At 51.0% G+C, this 25,887-nt stretch overlaps 1 protein-coding gene across 1 annotated transcript; it reads left to right on the top strand.

Moving 5' to 3' along the window:
- LOC132574376 (intestinal-type alkaline phosphatase-like) lies at window positions 1-25,480 on the top strand. Its single transcript, XM_060242739.1, has 10 exons — window positions 1-229; window positions 1,725-1,840; window positions 5,368-5,542; window positions 8,899-9,071; window positions 12,926-13,060; window positions 14,776-14,848; window positions 17,887-18,021; window positions 19,233-19,424; window positions 20,396-20,512; window positions 25,215-25,480. The coding sequence occupies exons 1-10, from the start codon at window positions 1-3 to the stop codon at window positions 25,478-25,480; spliced, it is 1,611 nt and encodes a 536-aa protein (XP_060098722.1).
- Window positions 25,481-25,887: the final 407 nt, after the last annotated feature.

Genomic DNA, 25,887 nt, shown 5'->3' with positions numbered 1-25,887 from the left:
ATGGCCAGGAATTTCCCAATCCAGAATTTGGGGGAATTTGCCAGAAAGCTACCTGGTTATGCAGCCTCTCAGCACCTGCCAGTCCTCACACATGTCTTGTTTCTGCCTCAAGCTGAAGAGGAGGAGCCGGCCTTCTGGAACAAAAAGGCAGCCCATGCCATCCAAGAAGCCCTCTCCCTCCGTCCTCGGCACTACCGGACCAAGAACCTCATCCTCTTTCTGGGAGATGGTGAGTGGTCAGGATGTGGATCGGGTTTGTCAGACTGACTGCTGAACACAAAGACCAGGGTTTCTGGCAGTGGGGGCAGTGCAGAAGCAAGTGTACAGACAACAGGAGTCTCAAGTATGGTGGCAACCTCATGGCGGCACATGAAGATCTCCCAGAATTTAGGTTCAGTCCCCGGACTCTCCAACTAAAAAGAGTCCAGGCAGGTAGGCATGAAAAACCTCAGCTTGAGACCCTGGAGAGCCGCTGCCAGACTGAGTAGTCAATACTGACTTTGATGGACTGAGGGTCTGATTCAGTAGAAGGCAGCTTCATATGTTCATGCATACATCTGCTCATACAAAAATATAAAAACAGCAGAAGAGCCTTGCTGGATCAGACCACTGGTCTACCCAGTCCAGCATCCTATCTCCCATAGTGGCCAAGCAGTTCCTCTGGAGGACCAACAACAGGGCATAGAGGCTGAGGCCTTCATAAGAACACCAGAAGAACCCTGCTTAATCAGACCAGTGGTCCATCCAGCCTAGCATCCTGTCTCATAGAGGAGCCAAACAGTTCCTCTGGAGGGCCAACAACAGGGCAGAGAGGCTGAGGCCTTCATAAGAACATCAGAAGAGCCCTGCTGGATCAGATCAGTGAGAGTCTATCTAGTCCAGCATCCTCTCTCACACAGGAGCCAACCAGTTCCTCTGGAAAGCCAAACAGGGCATGGAGGCTGAGGCCTTCAGAAGAACATCAGAAGAGCCCTGCTGGATCAGACCAGGGAGAGTCCATCTAGTCCAGCATCCTGTCTCACACAGTGGCCAGCCAGTTCCTCTGGAGGGCCAACGACACGGCAGAGAGGCTGAGGCCTTCATAAGAACATCAGAAGAGCCCTGCTGGATCAGACCAGTGAGGGCACACCTAGTCCAGCATCCTGTCTCACACAGTGGCCAGCCAGTTCCTCTGGAAGGCCAACAACAGGGCATGGAGGCTGAGGCCTTCAGAAGAACATCAGAAGAGCCCTGCTGGATGCATCTCTAGCTATGAGAATCAGGTTGAAGGTGATATGAAGGACCTCTGCCTGAGACTCTGGAAAACAGCTGCCAGTCTGAGTAGACAAGATCAGACTTGATGGGCCAAGGGTTTGATTCAATATACGACAGCTTCACGCGCTTGGGGAGGGAACATGGCTTCATGGCAGAGCCTCTGCTTGGCAGGCAGAAGGTTCCAGGTTCAATCTCCGGCATCTCCAGTTTAAAAAAAATGCAGTAGTAGGTGATGTGAAAGACCTCTGCCTGGGACCCTGAAGCCAGACAAGACTGGCCTTGATAAATTGAAGGTCTGATTCAGGATCAGGCAGCTTCATGCACCTACGTGTCCCCCAGTATGCCGTGAATGATGGAAGGGAGGTGATCCCCAGAAGGAAGGTGTGTGTTGGAGGGGAGAAATGAGGTCAGGTCCATATACCGGAACTGAACAATACTAGTTTTCTGAACCGAGTCTGTCTCCTCTGCAGGCATGGGTTTACCAACCATCACAGCCACCCGCATCTTGAATGGACAGATGCTGGGGCATTTGGGCCCCGAAACACCTTTGGCTATGGATGCGTTTCCCTACCTGGCCCTTTCCAAGGTGCTGAGACCAACCGCGCTCCTCATTTCATCTGGAATTGTCACCGTTCAGTTTTAAAAGGCAATCTGGAGGGCGTGGTTTTTGCGTTCTAGCGTTTTCCCTGTGGTCCTCCTGTTGTTTTCCAATTTGATTTGCGGCGATTTCCTTCCCCTCCCCCCCCCACCAATAAGCCCCTAAAACATAATTGTGACACCAGCTTTTCCACTCTTCTGTTCCACTGAAGTTGGTCAGGGCTAGTGGTTGGCCTTGATCTGGTGTCTGAAATATAACGGGGTTTCCATTCTCACCTCTGAAGCAACCCCCAAAAGATTTTGGCTCCAGTCATAGGGTTCCCAAGTCCAATTCAAGAAATATCTGGGGACTTTGGGGGTGGAGCCAGGAGACATTAGGGGTGGAGGCAAGATCAAGGCTGTGACAAGCATAATTGAACTCCAAAGGGAGTTCTGGCCTTCACATTTAAAGGGACGGCGCACCTTTTCAATTCCTTCCTTCCATAGGAAATCATGAAGGATAGGGGCACCTTCTTTTGGGGCTCACAGAATTGGACCCCCGGTCCAATCTTTTTGAAACTTGGGGGGTATTTTGGGGAGGGGCACTGGATGCTATAGGGAAAATTTGGTGCCTCTACCCCAAAAAACAGCCCCCCCAGAGCCCCAGATACCCGTGGATCAATTCTCCATGATTTTCTATGGGAATAAATCTCCACAGGGAATAATAGAGTTCCCAGAAGACATTTCTCTCCCCTCCCCCCGCTTTCTGACGACCCTAAAGCGGGGGGAGGGCCTCCAAACTGGGGGATCCCCTGCCCCCACCTGGGGATTGGCAACCCTATCCAGTCAAGATGTCAAGGGACAGAGCAGCTGTATCCACAGGCAATTGTGTCTCTTGTCCCAGAAAGTCTCCAGTCTTTTCCTGTTCTCTAGAGGCACAATGTGTAACGAGCCAGGAGTAGACCTATCTCCCGGTAATTAGGGCTATGTTAGGGTTGCCAGCCTCCAGGTGGGGCCTGATCTCTCTCCTGGAGAAAAGAATGGCAAAATTCAAAACAGCACCGGTTGAATTATAACTCTCACACATCAAGTGTGTCAATAAGCATTAGTACAATATAAAACAATACATGCAGCAAAACATCAGAACGCACACCCTCTCGTCGCTCCCCAAGTCCGTTTTCCTTGTCAAGGTCTTAGAGGCGTGGCCTTCTGCTGCTTTTTGCAGTCCGGACCTCGGTGGAGTTGGGGGCGTCGTTCTGTACAATTTCTCTTAGAGAGAACAAAGACCGTATTTCCTGGATTATTTACGGTTTCATAGGAGTAACCCTTCATCAGTCTTCTCTCAATGCTGCTTTTACTGGAACCGCAGTACACTGAATTCGTTCATGGATCAAGGCATGCCTTCATAAATCTCTGCTACTGGCTCTCCCCACCTGGAGGCTGGCAACCCTAACATACCCCTAATTACTGGGAGATAGGTCTACTCTTGGCTCGTTACATATTGTGCCTCTAGAGAACAGGAAAAGACTAGAGACTTTCTGGGACAGGAGAGCCGGTAGCAGAGATTTGTGAAGGCATGCCTTGATCCATGAATGAATTCCGTGTACTGTGGCTCCAGTAAAAGCAGTATTGAGAGAAGACTGACGAAGGGTTACTCCTACGAAACCGTAAATAATCCAGGAAATACCGTCTTTGTTCTCTCTAAGAGAAGTTGTACAGAACGACGCCCCCAATTCCACCCGAGGTTTGGACTGCAAAAAGCAGCAGAAGGCCACGCCTCTAAGACCTTGACAAGGAAAACGGACTGGGGGAGCGACGAGAGGGTGTGCGTTCTGATGTTTTGCTGCTTAATTGTTTTACATTGCACTAATGCTTACTTACACACTTGATGCGTGAGAGTCATAATTCAACCGGCGCAGTTTTGAATTTTGCCATTGTTAATACACTGGTGCCTGTGTTATTGTATCACCCCTGGAGAAAACAGCTGCGTGGAAGGGTGGACTCTAGGGCAGGGGTGGCCGACGGTAGCTCTCCAGATGTTGTTTGCCTACAACTCCCATCAGCTCCAGCCATTGGCCAAGCTGGCTAGGGCTGATGGGAGTTGTAGGCAAAATAACATCTGGAGAGCTACCATTGGCCGCCCCTGCTCTAGGGCATTGGACCCTACTGAGGACCCTCCCCTCCCCAAACTCCACCCTCTCCCAGATCCACCCCCAACGTCTCCTGAGAGCCAGTTTGGTGTAGTGGTTAAGTGTGTGGACTCTTATCTGGGAGAACCGGGTTTGATTCCCCACTCCTCCACTTGCACCTGCTGGAATGGCCTTGGGTTAGCCATAGCCCTGGCAGAGGTTGTCCTTGAAAGGGCAGCTGCTGTAAGAGCTCTCTTAGCCCCACCCACCTCACAGAGTGTCTGTTGTGGGGGAGGAAGGTAAAGGAGATTGTGAGCCGCTCTGAGACTCTTCGGAGTGGAGGGCGAGCTATAAATCCAATATCTTCATCTACCTCACAGGGTGTCTGTTGTGGGGGAGGAAGGGAAAGGAGATTGTGAGCCGCTCTGAGACCCTTTGGAATGGAGGGCGGGATATAAATCCAGTATCTTCATCTACCTCACAGGGTGTCTGTTGTGGGGGAGGAAGGCAAAGGAGATTGTGAGCCGCTCTGAGACTCTTCGGAGTGGAGGGCGAGCTATAAATCCAATATCTTCATCTACCTCACAGGGTGTCTGTTGTGGGGGAGGAAGGGAAAGGAGATTGTGAGCCGCTCTGAGACTCTTCGGAGTGGAGGGCGGGATATAAATCCAGTATCTTCATCTACCTCACAGGGTGTCTGTTGTGGGGGAGGAAGGCAAAGGAGATTGTGAGCCACTCTGAGACTCTTTGGAGTGGAGGGCGGAATATAAATCCAGTATCTTCATTTACCTCACAGGGTGTCTGTTGTGGGGGAGGAAGGCAAAGGAGATTGTGAGCCGCTCTGAGAGTCTTCGGAGTGGAGGGCGGAATATAAATCCAATATCTTCATCTACCTCACAGGGTGTCTGTTGTGGGGGAGGGAGGGAAAGGAGATTGTGAGCCGCTCTGAGACTCTTCGGAGTGGAGGGCGGGATATAAATCCAATATCTTCATCTACCTCACAGGGTGTCTGTTGTGGGGGAGGAAGGGAAAGGAGATTGTGAGCCGCTCTGAGACTCTTCAGAGTGGAGGGTGGCATATAAATGCAATATCTTCATCTACCTCACAGGGTGTCTGTTGTGGGGGGGGGGAAGGGAAAGGAGATTGCGAGCCGCTCTGAGACTCTTCAGAGTGGAGGGCGGGATATAAATCCAATATCTTCTTCTTCTTCATCTTCCTGGTATTTTCCAACACAGACCTGTTTCCCAACCTAGAGCCGGGAACCCTACTGGGTCTGTTGGAGATGGCTTCCTGCCCTTTGCTTACCTGCTGGTAGGGGGCCCCCCCATTTCTCCTCACCCTTTGGCAGCTTACTTGAGGGTGCAAATGGGACCAGTCGCCCTCTCACAACCGAGTCCCCTTTTGACAGACGTACAACGTGGACCGGCAAGTGCCAGACAGCGCAGGCACTGCCACCGCCTACCTCTGCGGGGTGAAGGGCAACTACAAGACCATCGGGCTGAGCGCGGCTGCCCGCTATAGCCAGTGCAACACCACAGCAGGAAATGAGGTCACGTCGGTGTTCCAGCGAGCCCGTGAGGCTGGTAAGTATCTGGAAGTGGAGCTCAGTCATTATGGGATGCAGACAGGGCAGGGTTGCCAATCCCCAGGTGGGGGCAGGGGATCCCCTGGTTTGGAGGCCCTCCCCTTGCTTCAGGGTCATCAGAAAGCAGCGGGGGGGAAATGGCTGCTGGACACTCCATTATTCCCTATGGAGACCGATTCCCATAGGGTATAATAGAGAATTGATCCGTATCTGGGGCTTTTGAGGAGCTGTTATTTGAGGTAGAGGCACCAAATTTGCAGCATAGCATCCAGCTCCTCTCCTCAAAACACCCTCCGATTTTCAAAAAGTTTGGACGAGGGGGTTCAATTCTATGAGCCCCAAAAGAAGGTGCCCCTAGCCATCATTATTTCCAGTGGAGGGAAGGCATTTAAAAGGTGTGTGGTCCCTTTAGATGTGATGGTCAGAACTCCCTTTTGGAGTTCAGTTATGCTTGTCAGAACCTTGCTCCTGGCCCCACCTCCAATGTCTCCTGGCTCCACCCCCAAAGTCTCCTGGCTCCACCCCCAAAGTCTCCTGGCTCCACCCCCAAAGTCTCCTAGGCCCACCCCCAGAGTCCCCAGATATTTCTTGAATTGGACCTGGCAACCCTAAGACACGGTCGCCAGTTTCCAGGTGGGAATACAAACAAACACTGTGATATGCTGGCTAATACATGTAGTAAAACTTTTATCAATCATACTTTCAAGGGTGGAATTCTAGCAGGAGCTCCTTTGCATATGAGGCCACACGCCCTGGATGTAGCCAATCCTCCAAGAGCTTACAAGGCTCTTTTTTGGTAAGCTCTTGGAGGATTGGCTACATCCGGGGCGTGTGGCCTAATATGCAAAGGAGCTCCTGCCAGAATTCCACCCCTGAATACTTTTACCAAGGATCTTATAAATCTTTTGTCACATTATCAATATTACACTATATTATGTCCAGGCCTCAGATTCAGCAGGAGCTCACAGGAGCACAGCCCCTGAACCTTTCTGAAGGTTCCCCCTCCTCCTCCCAATCCCCGCCTACCTTGTCCGTTGAATAGGAGGTGCAGCTGCATAACAATCCCTGGATTAGGAGAGAGGGCAGCCAGCCAGCCAGCCGCAAGGAGCTAGCCACGCCCCCAGCAGCCCTCATTAACCCTTGGGGAAACCCATGCCACCCTTTCTCCACTTCTGATGTGATTTTGGGTGGCGGGGGGCTTGCCTTTTTAACTGCGTAGGGGGGCAGCCCAGGAGAGCCCCAGGCGAGTGAGGCCCGCTTCAGCTGCCTGTATCTCAAGCAGGTCTCGCTCGCCCGGGGCTCTCATTTCTTGCGTTGGGTTGCTTTGGGCTGGTGGGAGGGCGGCATATTCTAATGAGTTATGCGAAGAGCTCCACCACCTATTTTTCTACAAAATGACCCCTGATCGTGTCACGTTACAATATTACAAAGAAAAGTCCATCCCGCATACAGGCTCATTTTGTCAAAATCTCCCTCAGGAGTATTTCTCTATATTTCAAAGTATTCCGCTTCTTGTACAGTTCCGGGTGTGTCGTGGGAGCGAGCCAGTCCTTAATGCCTTCTCTAAGCAGATGCAAAAGCCGTCTGGATTTGGCTGGCAAAATGCTCTCCGCAACCTCTTTATTTCCTTCAAAATTAATATCCTGACTTATAGGAGACCTTGTCAGGCCAGTCCGGGCCGAGCTGTGTTGGGCCAGGCCTGTGTGTACCTATTTAAGATTAGGTAGGAGAGATATAAACTTTTTAAAGGACGCAGACAAACATGACTAAAGTTTTTTTTTTTTTTAAACCATAAAATAAACATGCTTAAGACATTAGCGCTTGTTGGTTTTAAAGGTGCTTTCTTTGTATTTCTCTTGTGGGATCCAGGGAACTGGGCAAAGGAAGCTCTGGGTCTTCCCCTTCCTCCGCAGGGGACCGGGAGGAGGGGGAGCCTCAGCCAATGGAGAAAATCGAGGTTTTTGCTCTGTAGCTCCTGTGCGATTGAGCAAGCCTTGCAAATCAAGTTGAGATGCAGAAGGAGAAAGGGAGAAGGAAGCAGACAAGAACCGCTTGCTCGGGGGCCTGATAGGAGCCCTCCGGGGGCCTGCTTCAGCCCTCCGGCCATATGTTTGACGCCCCTGGTATTGAATTTAATAGTGTTGCTATTTTCGTAATTATTCCACGGTTGCACATCTATTTGAAATTTGGAGGATATTTTGAGGAGAGGCACCAGATGCTAGGTGGAAGATTTGGTGCCTCTACCACAAAAAACGCACCCCCCCAAAGCCCCAGATACCCACAGATCAATTCTCCATCATAACCTATGGAAATCGGTCTCCATAGGGAATAATGGAGTGCCCGACAGACATTTCCCTCCCCACCTCCCCGCTTTACGATGACCCTGAAGCGGGGGGGAGGGCCTCCAAACCCTGCCCCCACCCGGGGATCGGTACAACAAAAGAAACACCGAGTAACTACACGTTGCGATTTAAATGTACAGGCGCTCTTTTACTTAAGCAATGTTACAAAACACTTCCAAAAGCCTCTTAAAGCAAATACAGCCTATTATTCAGACTCAAACTTCATATATTGTCGGACTAAACCTCTGCTGTCGTCTCCTTCCTCTTGTTGAGAGACACAGATGGACCCGACTGTTCCTCTTGATGAAGTAGTTCAACAGGTGTAGTGGCGGCGACACGCGTCCTAGGTTTAATTCCGTGTTTCCTTTACGCTTCCTCTGGCTGCAGTTGTTACACTCCGGAACTTAATATACAAAATTTAACGCAATAAGAACATAAGATACAAATGAAATTAACATACATCGTTTCATGCCGTTACAGATGGTCAAACTTACCCAGTGCTTAAGGCAACAGCTCACAGTCATATCTTAATAGAATGCACCAATGGTTCTCAACTTAGAACAGGGGTGGCCAATGGTAGCTCTCCAGATTTTTTTTTTGCCTACAACTCCCATCAGCCCCAGCCATTGGCCATTGGCTGGGGCTGATGGGAGTTGTAGGCAAAAAACATCCGGAGAGCTACCGTTGGCCACCCCTGACGTAGAGCAATCCAGGCATGCGTTATACAGGCAATCCCAGCTCATGTCAATTACACATACATTCAGAGAGTAGTACCCACCTGGGAATTGGCAATTCTCTCTCTAGACTCAGGCCTTTCCACTCCACATCGAGAAGATGCTGCATTTTGAGCCGGTGGCTTAGAAACTCCTGGGTTTGGAGATCGCAACAGCCATTCTGATCTCTGAGATTTTTGGCAGAAGCAAGAATCCTGTAGCATCCTGGAGATGCCCACATTTCTGGAGACCAGACCGTGTGCCTTCCTCCCGTCTCTCTCTCCCTCCATCCCCGCCAGGCATGTCCGTGGGGATCGTGAGCACCACGCGGGTTCAACACGCCTCCCCTGCTGGACTCTACGCCCACACGGTGAGCCGAAACTGGTACTCGGATGCCAACATGCCCGCCGCGGCTATCGAGCAAGGATGCAAAGATATCGCGCTGCAGATGGTGGAAAATGTCGACATCACGGTGGGTTCCCTTGCTTGTATGCACAGATCCAGAGGAACATAAGAACATAAGAGAAGCCATGTTGGATCAGGCCAATGGCCCCTCCAGTCCAACACTCTGAGTCACGTAAGAGCATAAGAGAAGCCATTTGGATCAGGCCAGTGGCCCCTCCAGTCCAACACTCTGTGTCACATAAGAACATAAGAGAAGCATGTTGGATCAGGCTGGTGGCCCCTCCAGTCCAACATTCTGTGTCACATAAGAACATAAGAGAAGCCATGTTGGATCAGGCCAGTGGCCCATCCAGTCCAACACTCTGAGTCACATAAGAACATAAGAGAAGCCATGTTGGATCAGGCCAGTGGCCCCTCCAGTCCAGCACTCTGAGTCACATAAGAACATAAGAGAAGCATGTTGGATCAGGCTGGTGGCCCATCCAGTTCAACACTCTGTGTCACATAAGAATATAAGAAAAGCCATGTTGGATCAGGCCAGTGGCCCATCCAGTCCAGCACCCTGTGTCACATAAGAACATAAGAGAAGCCATGTTGGATCAGGCCAGTGGCCCCTCCAGTCCAACACTCTGTGTCACATAAGAACATAAGAGAAGCATGTTGGATCAGGCTGGTGGCCCATCCAGTCCAACACTCTGTGTCACATAAGAACATAAGAAAAGCCATGTTGGATCAGGCCAGTGGCCCATCCAGTCCAACACTCTGTGTCACATAAGAACAGAAGAGAAGCCATGTTGGATCAGGCCAGTGGCCCCTCCAGTCCAACACTCTGTGTCACATAAGAACATAAGAAAAGCCATGTTGGATCAGGCCAGTGGCCCCTCCAGTCCAACACTCTGTGTCACATAAGAACATAAGAGAAGCATGTTGGATCAGGCTGGTGGCCCATCCAGTTCAACACTCTGTCACATAAGAACATAAGAAAAGCCATGTTGGATCAGGCCAGTGGCCCATCCAGTCCAGCACCCTGTGTCACATAAGAACATAAGAGAAGCCATGTTGGATCAGGCCAGTGGCCCATCCAGTCCAACACTCTGTGTCACATAAGAACAGAAGAGAAGCCATGTTGGATCAGGCCAGTGGCCCCTCCAGTCCAACACTCTGTGTCACATAAGAACAGAAGAGAAGCCATGTTGGATCAGGCCAGTGGCCCATCCAGTCCAACACTCTGTGGCACATAAGAACAGAAGAGAAGCCATGCTGGATCAGGCCAGTGGCCCATCCAGTCCAACACTCTGTGTCACATAAGAACATAAGAGAAGCCCTGTTGCATCAGGCCAGTGGCCCATCCAGTCCAACACTCTGTGGCACATAAGAACAGAAGAGAAGCCATGTTGGATCAGGCCAATGGCCCCTCCAGTCCAACACACTGTTACACGGTGGCCAAAAAAACCCAGGCGCCATCAGGAGGTCCATCAGTGGGGGCGGGACAGTAGAAGCCCTCCCACTGTGCCCACCAGGCACCAAGAATACAGAGCATCACTGCCCCAGACATAACAACATGAGAGATGCCATGTTGGATCAGACCTATGACCCATCCAGTCCAACTCTCTGTGTCACACAGTGGCAAAAAAACCCCAGATGCCATCAGGAGGCCCACCAGTGGGGCCAGGACACTAGAAGCCCTCCCACTGTGCCCCTCCCCCCAAGCACCAAGAATACAGAACATCACTGCCCCAGACGTAAGAACACAAGAGAAGCCATGTTGGATCAGGCCAATGGCCCATCCAGTCCAACACTCTGTGTCACACAGTGGCCAACCCCCCCCCCCCCCCAGGTGCCATCAGGAGGTCCACCAGTAGGGCCAGGACACTAGAAGCCCTCCCACTGTAGCCCCCCCACAAAGCACCAAGAATACAGAGCATCACTTGCCCCAGACAGAGAGTTCCAACAATACGCTGTGGCTAATAGCCACTGATGGACCTCTGCTCCATATGCTTATCCAATCCCCTCTTGAAAGTGTCTATGCTTGCAGCCGCCACTTCCTGTGGCAGTGAATTCTATGTATTAATCACCCTTTGGCTGGGGTGGGATTCTAGCAGCAGCTCCTTTGCATATTAGGCCACACACCGCTGATGTAGCCAGTCCTGCAAGAGCTTACAAAAAAGAGCCTTGTAAACTCTTGGAGGATTGGCTACATCAGGGGGTGTGGCCTAATATGCAAAGGAGCTCCTGCTAGAATTCCACCTCTGCCCTTTGGGTGAAGAAGGACTTCCTTTTATCCGTTCTAACCCGACTGCTCAGCAATTTCATGGAGTGCCCACGAGTTCTTGTATTGTGAGAAAGGAAGAAAAGGTCTTCTTTTGCTACCTTTTCTATCTCACGCATAATAAACCTAGCTGTGAGCTGTGAGTTAGCTGTGTTAGTCTGTTGCTGCAAAACAGCAGAGTCCAGTTGGAACTTTAAGATGAACAAAATGTATCGTAGCATAAGCTTTTGAGAAGCACAGCTCTCTTCGTCGGATGCATCTGTATACTGATATATTCCTTGTGGAGCTCCTTTAATATAAGGAGCTCCATTCCATGTCCTGTTCTCAAGGCTGTAAGAGAGGACTTAGCCAGAAGGCAGATTCCCAGAGAGCAGCAGGCTGTGTGACACAGGGAGAGCAGCACAGCAATAGAAAAGAGGGAGGATAGACGTTCAGTGGCACTAATCCTTTGAATCCCAGAGGCTACATCAAAGGAAGACCTTGGTTTCTGTGGACGAGATGGTCCCACACTGGTCTGATCCAGCAAAGCTCTTCTGATGTTCTTATGAAGGCCTCGTCCCCTATGCTCTGTTGTTGGCCCTCCGGAGGAACTGGTTGGCCACTGTGTGAGACAGGATGCTGGACTGGATGGACCAGTAGTCTGATCCAGCAGGGCTCTTCTGATGTTCTTATGAAGGTCTCAGCCCCTCTGCCCTGTTGTTGGCCCTTCAGAGGAACTGGTTAGCCACTGTGTGAGATAGGAGGTTGGATAAGATGGACCCTCACTGGTCTGATCCAGCAGGGCTCTTCTGATGTTCTTATGAAGGCCTCGGCCTCTATGCCCTGTTGTTGGCCCTCCAGAGGAACTGGTTGGCCAATGAGTGAGACAGGATGCTAGACTAGATGGACCCTCCCTGGTCTGATCCAGCAGGGCTCTTCTGATGTTCTTATGAAGGCCTTGGCCTCTCTGCCCTGTTGTTGGTCCTTCAGAGGAACTGGTTGGCCACTGTGAGAGACAAGATGCTGGACCAGATGGACCCTCACTGGTCTGATCCAGCAGGGCTCTTCTGATGTTCTTATAAAGGCCTCGGCCTCTCTGCCCTGTTGTTGGCCGTCTGAAGGAACTGGTTGGCCATTGTGAGAGACAAGATGCTGGACCAGATGGACCCACACTGGTCTGATCCAGCAGGGCTCTTCTGATGTTCTTATAAAGGCCTCGGCCTCTCTGCCCTGTTGTTGGTCCTTCAGAGGAACTGGTTGGCCACTGTGAGAGACAAGATGCTGGACCAGATGGACCCTCACTGGTCTGATCCAGCAGGGCTCTTCTGATGTTCTTATAAAGGCCTCGGCCTCTCTGCCCTGTTGTTGGCCGTCTGAAGGAACTGGTTGGCCATTGTGAGAGACAAGATGCTGGACCAGATGGACCCACACTGGTCTGATCCAGCAGGGCTCTTCTGATGTTCTTATAAAGGCCTCGGCCTCTCTGCCCTGTTGTTGGCCGTCTGGAGGAACTGGTTGGCCATTGTGTAAGACAGGATGCTGGACTAGATGGACCACTGCTCTGATCCAGCAGGACTCTTCTGATGTTCTTATAGCTTTTTAATATACATCATTTAAAAAAAAATGTGAGTGCCTTGTGTGCCTAGTTCTGCTGACCCCCTTGTGCTCTGCAGGTGATCTTAGGTGGTGGCAGGAAGTATATGACCCCAGCGGGGAACCCAGACCCTGAGTACCCTTCAAACCCCCTTCAGAGCGGTCTCCGCAACGATAATCGCAACCTCATTGCCGAGTGGCTGGCGAACTCCCCGGTAAGCATCATGTGCTTTTGCATTGTAAAGCTGGGGCTGCGGACAATCCCATTTACTTGTTGAAATTCTGCTCTACAAGCACCCCAATTCTGTTCCGCAGAACGTTCAGCTCTGCGATTTGCAGAAATCACTCAGGTTAAAATTTGCGTACATCCTGCCAGGTCCGGGTTCCTTTGACATTTCGATTCCACCTGATTTACGGTTGCTAGGGCAATAGGGTTGCCAAGTCCCTCTGCCACTGCAGAAGCGTCATCGTCGCCTGGAAGTAACGTCATCACATTGGGGACGTCATGCGGTGACGCTCTAGGACTTGCGCTAAAAACTCTATGTTGCCATAGAGGTTCACCGCATTTCCTAGAGTGTCACGCCGGGGACGCTCTAGGATTCGGGGCAAAACTCTATGGTACCATAGCGTTTTAGCACAAGTCCTAGAGCATCCTCGGTGCGAAGACCTCACTTCTGGGTGACATCATCGTTTCAGGGCTCTTCCAAGTTCCACAGGAGCTTGGCAGCCCTATAAGGAAGTCAGCTCTGGGTTGGGAAAAACCTGGAAATTTGAGGGGGTGGAGCCTTGGGAGGGCAGGGCTTGGGGAGGGGAGGGGAAGGACCTCATGAGGGTAGAGAGCCACAGAGTCCACCCTCCAAAGCAGCCATTTCCTCCAGGGCACTGACCTCAGTAGCTTGGAGATCAGTTGTAATTTCGGGCGAATCTTCAGGCTGCATCTGGGGGTTGACAACCCTAATTTTTTTCTTTGTTAGCCAGAAAGGGGCTAAAATTTCTTCAGGGGATGGAAACCCCGCTCCCTTGGAGTGCTGTTCATACGATGCCAGAGCAGAATGAGGCATGAGGCCTCCACGACTCCCCCCTCTCCCCGTGGCCCCCCAGGCCGATAGGATTCTGTATTCCTGGCCTCCCCCATCGACAATCTCCTGAAGGAGCAGTCTTTCAAACACAATGATAGCATGTTCCATGAGCTTTTTTGTAAGCTCTTGGAGGATTGGCTGCATCAGGGGTGTGTGGCCTAATATGCAATGGAGCTCCTGCAAGAATTCCACCCCTGGGGACGGGGACAAGGAGGAGCGTGACATCATCTACAGTGGATTTATTTACAACTTTGCTAACGCTTCTTGCTGAGTCTCCAAAACAAAAAGAAAGTAGCTTGTGATTTCAATTGTCTAATTATTTTATTAAGATTATTATATTAAGCAATTAAATTAAGAGGCCCGTGGTGCAGACCGGTAAAGCTGCCGTACTGCAGTCGGAGCCCTCTGCTCATGACCTGAGTTCGATCCCAGCGGAAGCTGGTTCAGGTAGCCGACTCCAGGTTGACTCAGCCTTCCATCCTTTCGAGGTCGGTAAAATGAGTCCCCAGCTTGCTGGGGGGAAAGTGTAGATGACTGGGGAAGGCAATGGCAAACCACCCTGTAAAAAGTCTGCTGTGAAAATGTTGTGAAAGCAACGTCACCCCAGAGTCGGAAACGACTCGTGCTTGCACAGGGGACTACCTTTTTAACCTTAATTAATTTATATATATCGATCCTTATGGTGAACGTGTAATATTTTGAGTCCCAAATCTATATCTGTTAGTTCTCGATTTTCTCCAGGAGAGCTGATTTCTGCCAGCTGGAGATCAGTCGGAAAAGCAAGAGATCTCCAGGCCCCACCTGGAAGCTGGCAACCTCTACCCCTTAATGTTCTTGGCCTTTTGTTCTAGAGCAACAGGTATGTCTGGAACCGAACTGAGCTTTTGGCTGCTGCAGATGATCCATCGGTGAACCGTCTCATGGGTAATGTAACAAACAGGAGTAAAAAGAACTGTTGCCTTTTTATTATTTATTGGCTTCAACTATGCTGTTGCTCCTTTATAGCCCATGGGGACACAGAGTGGCTTAGGTTAATTCTTCTCTCCCCCATTTTATCCTCTCAATGACCCTGGAAGCAGGGGTGGAATTCTAGCAGGAGCTCCTTTGCATATTAGGCCACACACCCCCTGATGTAGCCAAGCCTCCAAGAGCTTACAAGGCTCTTTTTTGTAAGCTCTTGGAGGATTGGCTACATAACGGGTGTGTGGCCTAATATGCAAAGGAGCTCCTGCAAGAATTCCACCCCTGGGGGCGGGGACAAGGAGGAGCGTGACATCATCTATATTGCCGTGTCACTTCTAGGGAAAACCTGGGAGGTGGCATTGGAGAGTTCTAGAGCAGGGGTGTCAAACTCATTTGTTATGAGGGCCGGATCTGACATAAATGAGACCTTGTTGGGCCGGGCCACGTGTGTACCTATTTAAGATTAGGTAGCAGAGAGATAAACTTCATAAAGGACACAGACAAATGCAGTTAAAGAAGTTTAAAAAAAACCCCTTGAAATAAACATGCTTAAAACATAAGAAGAAGAATTGCATATTTATACCCCACCTTTCTCCCTGAATAGAGACTTAGAGCGGTTTATAATCTCCTTTATCTTCTCCCCCTACAACGAACACCCTGTGAGGTGGGGCTGAGCAGGCTCTCACAGCAGCTTGTTGGTCTTAAAGGGGTTTTCTTTGTATTTCTCCCATGGGATCCAGGGAACTGGGCAAAGGAAGCTCTGGCTCTTTCCTTCCCTCCCCCAGGGACCAGGAGGGGGAGGATCTTCAGTCAATTGAAGAAAGAGAGGCTTGGCTCAGTAGTTCTGCTGTGCGATTGAGAGAGCCTGGGAAAGCAAGCTATACCTCCCCACTTCCTCCCAGAAGGAGGAGCCACAGCAAATGGGGAAAATAGATGGTCTGTAGCTCCTGTGTAATTGAGCAAGTCTTGTAAAGCAAGCTGTGATGCAGAAAGAAGCAAGAGAGAGGGAGAAGGAAGCAGATGGCAGCCAGTTGCTTGGGGGCCTGATAGGAGCCCTCCGGGGGCCGGATTCGTCCCCCAGGCTGCATGTTTGACACCCCAGAGCTATCCAATGCCACTTCTGAGTTTTCCCATAGAGTTTCCAGAAATTCCTAGAACTGCTCTACATAATTTCCAGGTTTTCCCATAGAGTTTCCAGTGATTCCTAGAGCTACTGCATGTTATTTCTGGGTTTCCCCATGCAGAAGGGGTGGACAAACTTACTTAACCTAGGAATAACATTGAATAAACAACAGATGTTTGAGAGCCATGAGGCAGAAAAGAAGGAAGGGCGGGTAAGAAAAGTGGGAAGCGAGCAAATAGATGGGGGAGGAGAAGGGAAAGAGTGGTGGAAAGAAAACAACTTTAACTTTAAATGTATTCTCCAAGCCACCGGCAGGCTTGGCTTGGAGAAGTGATTTAAAGAGACAAATGCCTTCTCCAAGCTGGCTGATTGGTGGTGGGGGGGGGGGGGGCTTTGAGAGCCATGCAAGATGTGTGAAAGAGCCACAGTTAGGCCACCCCTGAGATAGAGTTTCCAGCCATTCCCTGAGCTACTGTATGTCCCTTGGAAACATTACCTCTTAACTACTAATTCCACACACCCCCCCCCGCTTTCTTTTTTTTAAAAATCAGAGTTCTGGGGGAACTCAAGAACCTTACTTTGTGATCTTTTGCTTGGTCCTAAGAAAACATAGCATCTGGCATGCTATCGTCTATCTGCTTCCAGCATATGCTTTAATCATTCAGGACTATAAAGAAATGCTTATCTCTGCGCTGTTCTCGCAAAGGCATGGAAACGTTCTCTTCTGAGAGCCACGCAGAGTTTCTCAGAATGCAGTTCATGGACAGTCGACCCTCAGGCAGAGGTGGGATTCTAGCAGGAGCTCCTTTGCATATTAGGCCACACACCCCGATGTAGCCAATCCTCCAAGAGCTTACAAAAAAGAGCCTTGTAAGCTCCAGGAGGATTGGCTACATCGGGGTGTGCGGCCTAATATGCAAAGGAGCTCCTGTTAGAATTCCACCTCTGCACGCAGGAGAATGTAATGCTAGGACTGTACCACTTCTACAGAGACGGAGCGGTTTCCCCCGTTTCTTCTTCCAAGGCAGAAAAATAATTCCATGCCCATACAAACTCACCTGTTGGGGAGAAGGGTTTTGTGGGGAGCTTTCCATCAAGAAAGCCCCCCCCCCTTCATCCCACCCGCAATTCGATGTGGTACAATCCTGGAATAGCTGTAACCGGGGTGGGTGGAATTCTAGCAGGAGCTCCTTTGCATATTAGGCCACACTTCTCTGATGGCTATTAGCCACAGTATATATATGTGTGTGCGTGTGTGTGTGTGTATACACACACACACACATATTGGCCACTGTGTGATACAGAGTGTTGGACTGGATGGGCCATTGGCCTGATCCAACATGGCTTCTCTTATGTTCTTATGATGTAAAGAGCCCTGTGGCCAGAGTGTTAAAGCTGCAGTACTGCAGTCGGAGTCCTCTGCTCACGACCTGAGTTTGAGCCCTGGGTTTTCAGGTAGCCGTCTCCAGGTTGACTCAGCCTTCCATCCTTCCAAGGTTGGTGAAATGAGTACCTACCTTTTTTTGGGGGGGGAAGCGTAGATGACTGGGGAAGGCGAGTGCAAACTACCCTGTAAAAAGTCTGCCGTGAAAACGTTGTGAAAGCAATGTAACCTCAGAGTCGGAAACAACTGGTGCTTACACAGGGGACTACCTCGACCTTTTTTTGACTCTGATGTAGCCAGTCCTCCAAGAGCTCAGAAGGCTCTTTTGTATAAGCTCTTGAAGGATTGGCTACATCAGGGGTGTGTGGCCTAATATGCAAAAGAGCTCCTGCTAGAATTCCACCCCTGGCTGTAACCTTTGATACTGCTGGGCACATTTCTGCCCCCTGACTTCCTCAAACGTTGTCTCCTTGTCCCCACTGCACCCGCCAGGTCTCTTTGAACCTTCCGACATGAAGTATGAACTCAATCGAGATAACTTCACGGACCCGTCTCTGGTCGAGATGATGACAGTAGCTATCAAAATCCTCCAGCGGAATCCCAAGGGCTTTTACCTGTTTGTGGAAGATAAGTTGGGTTTGGGAACTCTTGGATACTCCTGACCTGTCCCTGATCATTTGGAAGGCCCCCCACATATCTAGGTCCGGATGTTTCCCCCCTTACCTTCCACAATTTCTGATGAATTTGGGGAAGGCCACCGAAGGGAACAATTTCAAGGGGAGCTTCAGGTCAAGGAGATAACTGTGGAGAAACTGACTCAAAGGGGAAGAAGAAGAAGACATGGGATTTATACCCCGTCCTCTTATCTGAATCTCAGAGTCTCAGGGCGGCTCACAACCTCCTTTTCCTTCCTCCCCCACAACAGAGACCCTGGGAGGTAGGTGGGGGTGAGAGAACTCTGATAGAAGTTGCCTGAAAGGACAGCTCTGTGAGAGCTATGGCTGACCCAGCTGCAAGTGGAGGAGTAGGGGAAACAAACCCGGTTCTCCCAGATAAGAGTCCATGCACTTAACCACTACACCAAACTGGCTCTGAATAAGAAAAAGAAGACATGGGATTTATACCCCGTCCTATACTCTGAATCTCAGAATCGCAGAGCGGCTCACAACTTCCTTTTCCTTCCTCCCCCACAACAGAGACCCTGGGAGGTAGGTGAGGGTGATAGAGCTCTGATAGAAGTTGCCCTTTCAAGGACAACTCCTACGATAACTACGGCTGACCCAAGGCCATTCCAGCAGCTGAAAGTGGAGAAGTGAGTTCTCCCAGATAAGAGTCTGCGCACTTTGCCGCTACACCAAACTGGGGTAATGGTAGGTGACTGTCTTCTTCACAGAAGGCCCTGAGTTCTAATTTGGCTTTACAAACAAGTTTGCCTCTCTCTCTGCCTTTCCCCCCCACAGCTTTGTCAAAATGGCTTTTGAGAAGATGGCTGCAGTGGGGGGCTGCAGGTGATGGGGTGGGTGTTCGGACTCTGAGACAATTTGTGAGCCCCCCCCCCAAGATTTCGACTGCCAAGGGAAGGGGTGGCCAATGGTAGTTCTCCAGATGTCTTTTGCCTACAACTCCCATCAGCCCCAGCCAGCATGGCTAATGGCTGGGGCTGATGGGAGTTGTAGGCAAAAAAACATCTGGAGAGCTACCGTTGGCCACCCCTGGCCTAGGGGCCTCCAGAGGGTTTAATCCGGCACCGTTCACAGCTTTTGTTAAGCATCAGCGCAAAAGCAGCTTTCAGCGAAGAAGTCTGCTCACAAAACGTTAACGTTTCCGTTTCTTTGCACGAGGCAAAATCGACCTGGCCCACCACGACGGCCTGGCAAAGAGAGCTCTCATCGAGGCGGTGGCGTTTGATCAGGCCATCCAGCGGGCAGGGGAACTGACCAGCGAAGAGGACACTCTCAGCGTGGTGACCGCTGACCATTCCCACGTCTTCTCCTTTGGGGGCTACACCCTGAGAGGCACCTCTATCTTTGGTACGCGGCTGGAGTTAACGGGTGACCTGTGTCCCTTCCAACTACACATGGGAAGGAACCTTAGGGCTACCATGGGGTTTCACAAATACCCTGAGAGCTCAGGAGACCAACAGTGGGGCTGTGGCTCAGTGGCAAAGCATCCGCTTGGTTAGCAGAAGGTCCCAGGTTCGATCCCCGGCATCTCTGCTAAAAGAGATCAGGTGATGTTAAAGGAGGAGGAGGAGATACTGGATTTATATCCCGCTGAAAGCAACGTCACCCCAGAGTCGGAAACGACTGGTGCTTGCGCAGGGGACCTTTCCTTTCCTATACTCTGATTCTCAGAGTCTCAGAGCGGTCACAATCTCCTTTACCTTCCCCCCCCCTCCACCAAAACAGACACCCTGTGAGGTAGGTGGGTCTGTTTAACGGGATATGTTATTTATTGTTATTGCAATGCTTTAATGCTGTAAGCTGCCCTGAGCCCGCCTTGCGGAATACGGTGGGGTATAAATCACAAATTAAATTAAAAATTAAATTAGCGCGGATGGAGGGATGGACAGATCGGTGCAATTCAAACAGAACCGGATTAACAATGAGGCCAAGTAGGCGCTGGCCTATGGGTCCCCATGCCTTTAAGGACCCGGGCCAGCTTTCCCACCCCCGTCCCCCCCTGTTTGCAGCCCTCCCAGCCTTCACACGCAGCCAGCAACTGAGCTGCTCTTTGCCCAACTTGCCTGGTGCGGCTGCTGCTGGCGTTGTCACCGAGTTTGCCTCTCTCTGCCCCTCCCCCGCAGCTTAATCAAAGGGGCTTTTGAGAAGGGGCCTGCAAGCTGCAGCGTGAGGCATGGGTGGTGGGGCGGGCGCGCAGACTCTAAGATAATTTGCGAGAGACCACCCCAAGATTTGGACTGCCTAGGGGCCTCCCCAGGGTTCAATCCGGCACTGAGTTCAAATCCCTTTTTTTTTTTTTTTGTCTCTGCCTTTGTCAGGGTTGGCCCCAAAGCTTGCCAATGATGATAAGACATACACATCTATCCTGTACGGGAACGGGCCAGGCTACCAGATTACTAATCAGAGTCGCCCAAACGTGAGCGCTGTTGAAAGCGGTAAGTGATGGATTGACTGATTGACGGACGGGGGTTGGGGCTGGCTGCTGGGCTGCGTGGGAACCGAGCCATTCGCCTGTGATCATCTGCCACGTCGGGACTGCGAAAAGGTCTTCTTCATTCTGCCCCTGCAAGCTTTTGTGAGGAAGGGTTTATGGCAGCAGTGGTCAAACTGTAGCTCAGAAGACACACGTGGATCTTTCACACGTACTGTGCGGCCCTCAAAACCCCCACTGCCATGATCGCCAGCTTGGAGAAGGCATTTGTCTCTTCAAATCACTTCTCTAAGCCAAGAGAAGGTATTTAAAGTTGCTTTCTTTCCACCTCTTCCTCCCTCCCCCACCTATTTGCCTTCCTTCCTTCCTTCCTTCCTTCCTTCCTTCCTTCCTTCCTTCCTTCCTTCCTTCCTTCCTTCCTTCCTTCCTTCCTTCCTTCCTTCCTTCCTTCCTTCCTGCTCTCAAACATCTGAAGTCCATGTCTTTCAGCTCTCAAACATCTGACGTTTCTTCTATGTGGCTGTTGTGTTAAGCAAGTTTGGCCACCCACGGTTTATGGAATCGCTTTTAACAAGAAAGGCTCTTCAAGTTCTGCCTTCTGGGGAGTCAGTGGAAGAGCACCTGCTTGGCATGCCAAAGGTCCCAGGTTCAATCCCCAGCATCTCCAGTTAAAAATATCAGGTTACATGTGATGTGAACATATGAACATATGAAGCTGCCTTCTACTAAATCAGACCCTCGGTTCGTCCAAGTCAGTATTGTCTACTCAGACTGGCAGCGGCTCTTCAGGGTCTCAAGCTGAGGTTTTTCACGGCTACTTGCCTGGATCCTTTTTAGTTGGAGATGCCCGGGATTGAACCTGGGACCTTCTGCTTACCAAGCAGATGCTCTGCCACTGAGCCACCGTCCCTCCCCTTAGCCATGGTGTGAGACAGGATGCTGGACTAGATGGACTCTCACTGGTCTGATCCAGCAGGGCTCTTCTGATGTTCTTATGAAGGTCTCAACCTCTCTGCCCTGTTGCTGGCCATGCAGTGGAATTATATATGAACATATAAAGCCACCTTCTACTGAATCAGACCCTCGGTCCATCAAAGTCAGTATTGTCTACTCAGACTGGCAGTGGCTCTCCAGGGTCTCAAGCTGAGGTTTTTCATGCCTACTTGCCTGGATCCTTTTTAGTTGGAGATGCCCGGGATTGAACCTGGGACCTTCTGCTTACCAAGCAGATGCTCTACCACTGAGCCACCATCCTTCCCCTGCTCTCCAGGGTCTCAGGCTGAGGTTTTTCGTGCCCACTTGCCTGGAGTCTTTTTAGTTGGAGATGCCGGGGATTGAACCTGGAACCTTCTGCTTACCAAGCAGATGCTCTACCACTGAGCCACCATCCTTCCCCTGCTCTCCAGGGTCTCAGGCTGAGGTTTTTCATGCCTACTTGCCTGGAGTCTTCTTAGTTGGAGATGCCGGGGATTGAACCTGGGACCTTCAGCTTACCAAGCAGATGCTTTACCACTGAACCACCGTCCCTCCCCAAGACCTCCTCTTGGAGAGCTGCTTTCAGTTAAAGCAGACAAGACTGACATTGATGAACTCTGTAGAAAGCCACTCCATGAGCGCCTTGACGCAGAAAGCAGCCCGTGCACGGTCCTTCAGACAACAGAAATGAAGTTGGGCGATTGGAGTAGAATGGGCTGGTTGGTTGGTTGTGACCAGGGCTTTTTTTGTAGCAGGAACTCCTTTGCATATTAGGCCACACAACCCGATGTAGCCAATCCTCCAAGAGCTTAGAGCAGGCCCTATAAGAAGAGCCCTGGAAGCTCTTGGAGGATTGGCTACACAAGAGGGGTGTGGCCTAATATGCAAAGGAGTTCCTGCTACAGAAAAAGCCCCGGTTGTGACACAATCGGAGGAGAAAATACTTCCTTAAACAGGGTGTCCTCAGTTACCCAACGTATCTCCTTAGGGAGATTTCTTTCAGACAGTTCTAGCTGTTATTGGAACATCAGAAAAACCCTGCTGGATCAGACCAGTGGTCCGTCTAGTCCAGGATCTTGCCTCACATAGTGACCAACAGGGTTGCCAATCCCCAGGTGGGGGCAGGGGATCCCCCCAATTTGGAGGCCATCGCCCCACTTCAGGGTCATCAGAAAGCTGGGGCGGGGGATAGGGAAATATCTGCTGGGCGCTCCATTATTCCCTATGGAGACTGATTCCTATCTGTGGGTATCTGGGGCTCTGGGGAAGCTGTTTTTAGAGATAGAGGCACCACATTTTCAGCATTGCATCTGTGGAGAAACGCCATTTTAGTCAGTGGTGGTGCTTCATTTGGCAGGGGTCAGTAAATCCCTCAGCAAGCTTTGTAGCCTTCCCCTCACTCCCCCCCTCCCTTCCAGAGCCAAACCAACAACGCTAGGGGGAAAATCTCCTAGAGAGGCAGGAAGTGCTGTTGTTCCTTGCATGTGTTAGGCAGGAAGAGAAGGCAGATTTGAACTGGGGCTCGAGCGAGCATGTGGTGAGCAATGGAGGCTCCTGCCTGGGAGGGCTCAGGCAGGCAGACTAAGTAAGTAATTCACAAGACAGGGCAAGTTTAGATCAGGGCCAGCAGGACGCGTTTATAACACATTTTGTTTGTCAGGCTGTTTGCTGTGCGTGTGCTGTGCTGTGCTAACCTTTTAAACGCAACTGTTTTTGTTTTGTTTTTCTTTTCCTATCTGTTTCTCTTTTTAAATAAATATATTTTTACTGTTTAAATGCTGGCAGTCAATCTCTGTACCACCTAGATCCCCAGACCGCTTTAGACCACGCTGTGTTGAGAAGGGGGCCCCGGGGAAGGGGGAAGGCATGCAGTTGGATAAGGTGCCAACCCTCCAGGGGTGCCCCAAAGAAGCGCTGAGGTCTCTGTGAAACCCAAGTGCAGGGTGGCAGAGGACCTTGAGGCCTGGCCTCACAGCTGGAGAGAGGGATTGGGAGTCCTGTTCCTCTCAATCTGAACCCCGGGACTGAGCAGGTGGTGGCAGCGCGCCCAAGGGGCGGGAGGAGAAATAGCTCCCTCCAGGAGTTGGCGACTCAATAGGGAGCTGACGGGACCGGGTCTGAAGGCAGAATCGGGCCGGTTCCGCCACAGCATCCATTGCCTCTCTCCGAAATACCCTCCGTGTTTCGAAATGATTGGGCCAGGGGGTCCAATTCTACGAGCCCCAAAGTAAGGTACCCCATCCTTCATCATTTCCAATGGAGGGAAGGCATTTAAAAGGTGTGCGCCCCCTTTAAATGTGATGGCCAGAACTCCCTTTGGAGTTCACTTATGCTTGTCACGCCCTTGCTCCTGGCCCCGCCCCCAAAGTCCTCAGATATTTCTTGAATTGGACTTGGCAACCCTGGAGGGTCAACAACAGGGCAAAGAGGCTGAGCTCTTCATAAGAACATCAGAAAAGTCCTACTGGATCAGACCAGTGAAGGTCCATCTAGTCCAGCATCCTGTCTCACACATTGGCCATCCAGTTCCTCTGAAGGGCCAACAACAGGGCAGATAGGGTTGCCAAGTCCAATCCAAGAAATATCTGGGGACTTTGGGGGTGGAGCCAGGAGACTTTGGGGTGGAGCCAGGAACAAGGGTGTGACGAGCATAATTGAACTCCAAGGGAGTTCTGGCCATCACATTCAAAGGGACAATACACCTTTTTAAATGTCTTCCTTCCATAAGAAATAATGAAGGATAGGGGCACCTTCTTTTGCGGCTCATAGAATTGGACCCCCTTGTCCAATCGTTTTGAAACTTGGGGGGGTACTTTGGGGAGAGGCACTAGATACTATACTGAAAATAAATTTGGGGCCTCTACCTCAGAAAGCAGCTCCCCCAGAGCCCTCAAAACCTCCAGATCAATTCCCCATTATACCCTATGAGAATTGATCTCCACATAGGGAATAATGAAATGCTCAGCAGAGGTTTCCCTCCCCCGTTTCTGGCGACTCTGAAGCGAGGGATTGGCATCTCTACTCACGAGTTGCTGCCAACTTCTTCAAAGTAACATAGACACACCATCCCAATAGGAAGTGTTTCCAATCGGAGACTGGAGCCTCCGGAGGGGGAAAGTCACATGGTCCTCTGGGGGCGGGGCTTCCCCCCGCCGGCCAGCTGACTGGGGGCGGGAAGGAGCCTGGGAAAGCGGAAGAACCCCCACTGAGACCTGGGGATTTGCAAGCCTAAGGGCAGAGAGCCTGAGGCCTTCAGAAGAGCCTCAGAAGAGCCCTGCTGGATCAGACCAGAGGTCCATCTAGTCCAGCATCCTGTCTCACTCAGTGGCCAACCAGTTCCTCTGGAGGGCCAACAACAGGGCATAGAGGCCGAGGCCTTCATAAGAACACAAGAGGAGCCCTGTTGGATCAGACCAGTAGTCTATCTAGTCTCTACAACTAAGCAGGCAGAGAGGCTGAGGCCTTCCCCCGAGGCTACCTCCTGTCAAATCAAGCATGGAATTAAACCACAGAATCATCGAGGAGGTGGGAGATGACTGGAAGAGTGAAGAGACAGGGAGCAGTGAGAGTGTAGTTCGCTCTCTTCCCTTAGGACTTGAGCAGTGAGAAGAGGTGATGTGTGAAGGCCGTCCCAAGAGTGAGGTGTGGGGGGCAAGGCAGTGGGGCCAGGAGCACGTGGCCAACAGCACTGACTCTGTGATCCTCCCTTTCCCGTATTTCTCTTTTGCCAGAGAGCAACAGCTACCACCAGCAAGCGGCTGTGCCCCTCAGTTCAGAAACCCACGGCGGGGAGGACGTGGCCATCTTTGCCAAGGGCCCCATGGCCCACCTCTTTCATGGGGTGCAGGAGCAGACACATGTGGCCCACGCCATGGCCTTTGCAGCTTGCCTGGAGCCGTACACGTCCTGCGGACTGCCTAGTCCCGACTCTTCCGGCCAACTCAGCCCCTCGTTCCTGACTCTTCTACTGGTGGCCATGGTCTCTTGGGGTTGCTAACACGGCCTTCGGCACATTGTCCTTCTTGTGTTTCTGGGATCTTGAGGGTGTTTGGTTCTTCCACCGACCACAAAGCCTCCCCCCACCATGCAGTTCCGTGCCCTTTCCTCAGCTGAGTGCCCTCCGTCTTCTTGTGGGCTGCGTTTGTGCACATCACATGACCACGCGAAGCTGCCTTCTATCGAATCAGACCTCTCTGTACTCAAAATGGCAGCGGCTCTCCAGGATCTCAGGTAGAAGTCTTTTACATCGTCGACTACTGGATCCCTTTAACTGGGCCGCATCGGCGGTCATCACATGAACACACAACGCTGCCTTAAGAACATAAGAGAAGCCATCTCGGATCAGGACAACGGCCCCTCCTGTCCAACGCTATGTGTCACACAGTGGCCAGAACCCAGGTGGCA

This window comes from Heteronotia binoei, chromosome 6, assembly GCF_032191835.1.
Source record: "Heteronotia binoei isolate CCM8104 ecotype False Entrance Well chromosome 6, APGP_CSIRO_Hbin_v1, whole genome shotgun sequence".
Classification (NCBI taxonomy): Eukaryota; Metazoa; Chordata; class Lepidosauria; order Squamata; family Gekkonidae; genus Heteronotia; species Heteronotia binoei.
The sequence above is the reverse complement of the archived record's forward strand: the minus strand, read 5'-3'. Positions and strand labels throughout refer to the sequence as shown.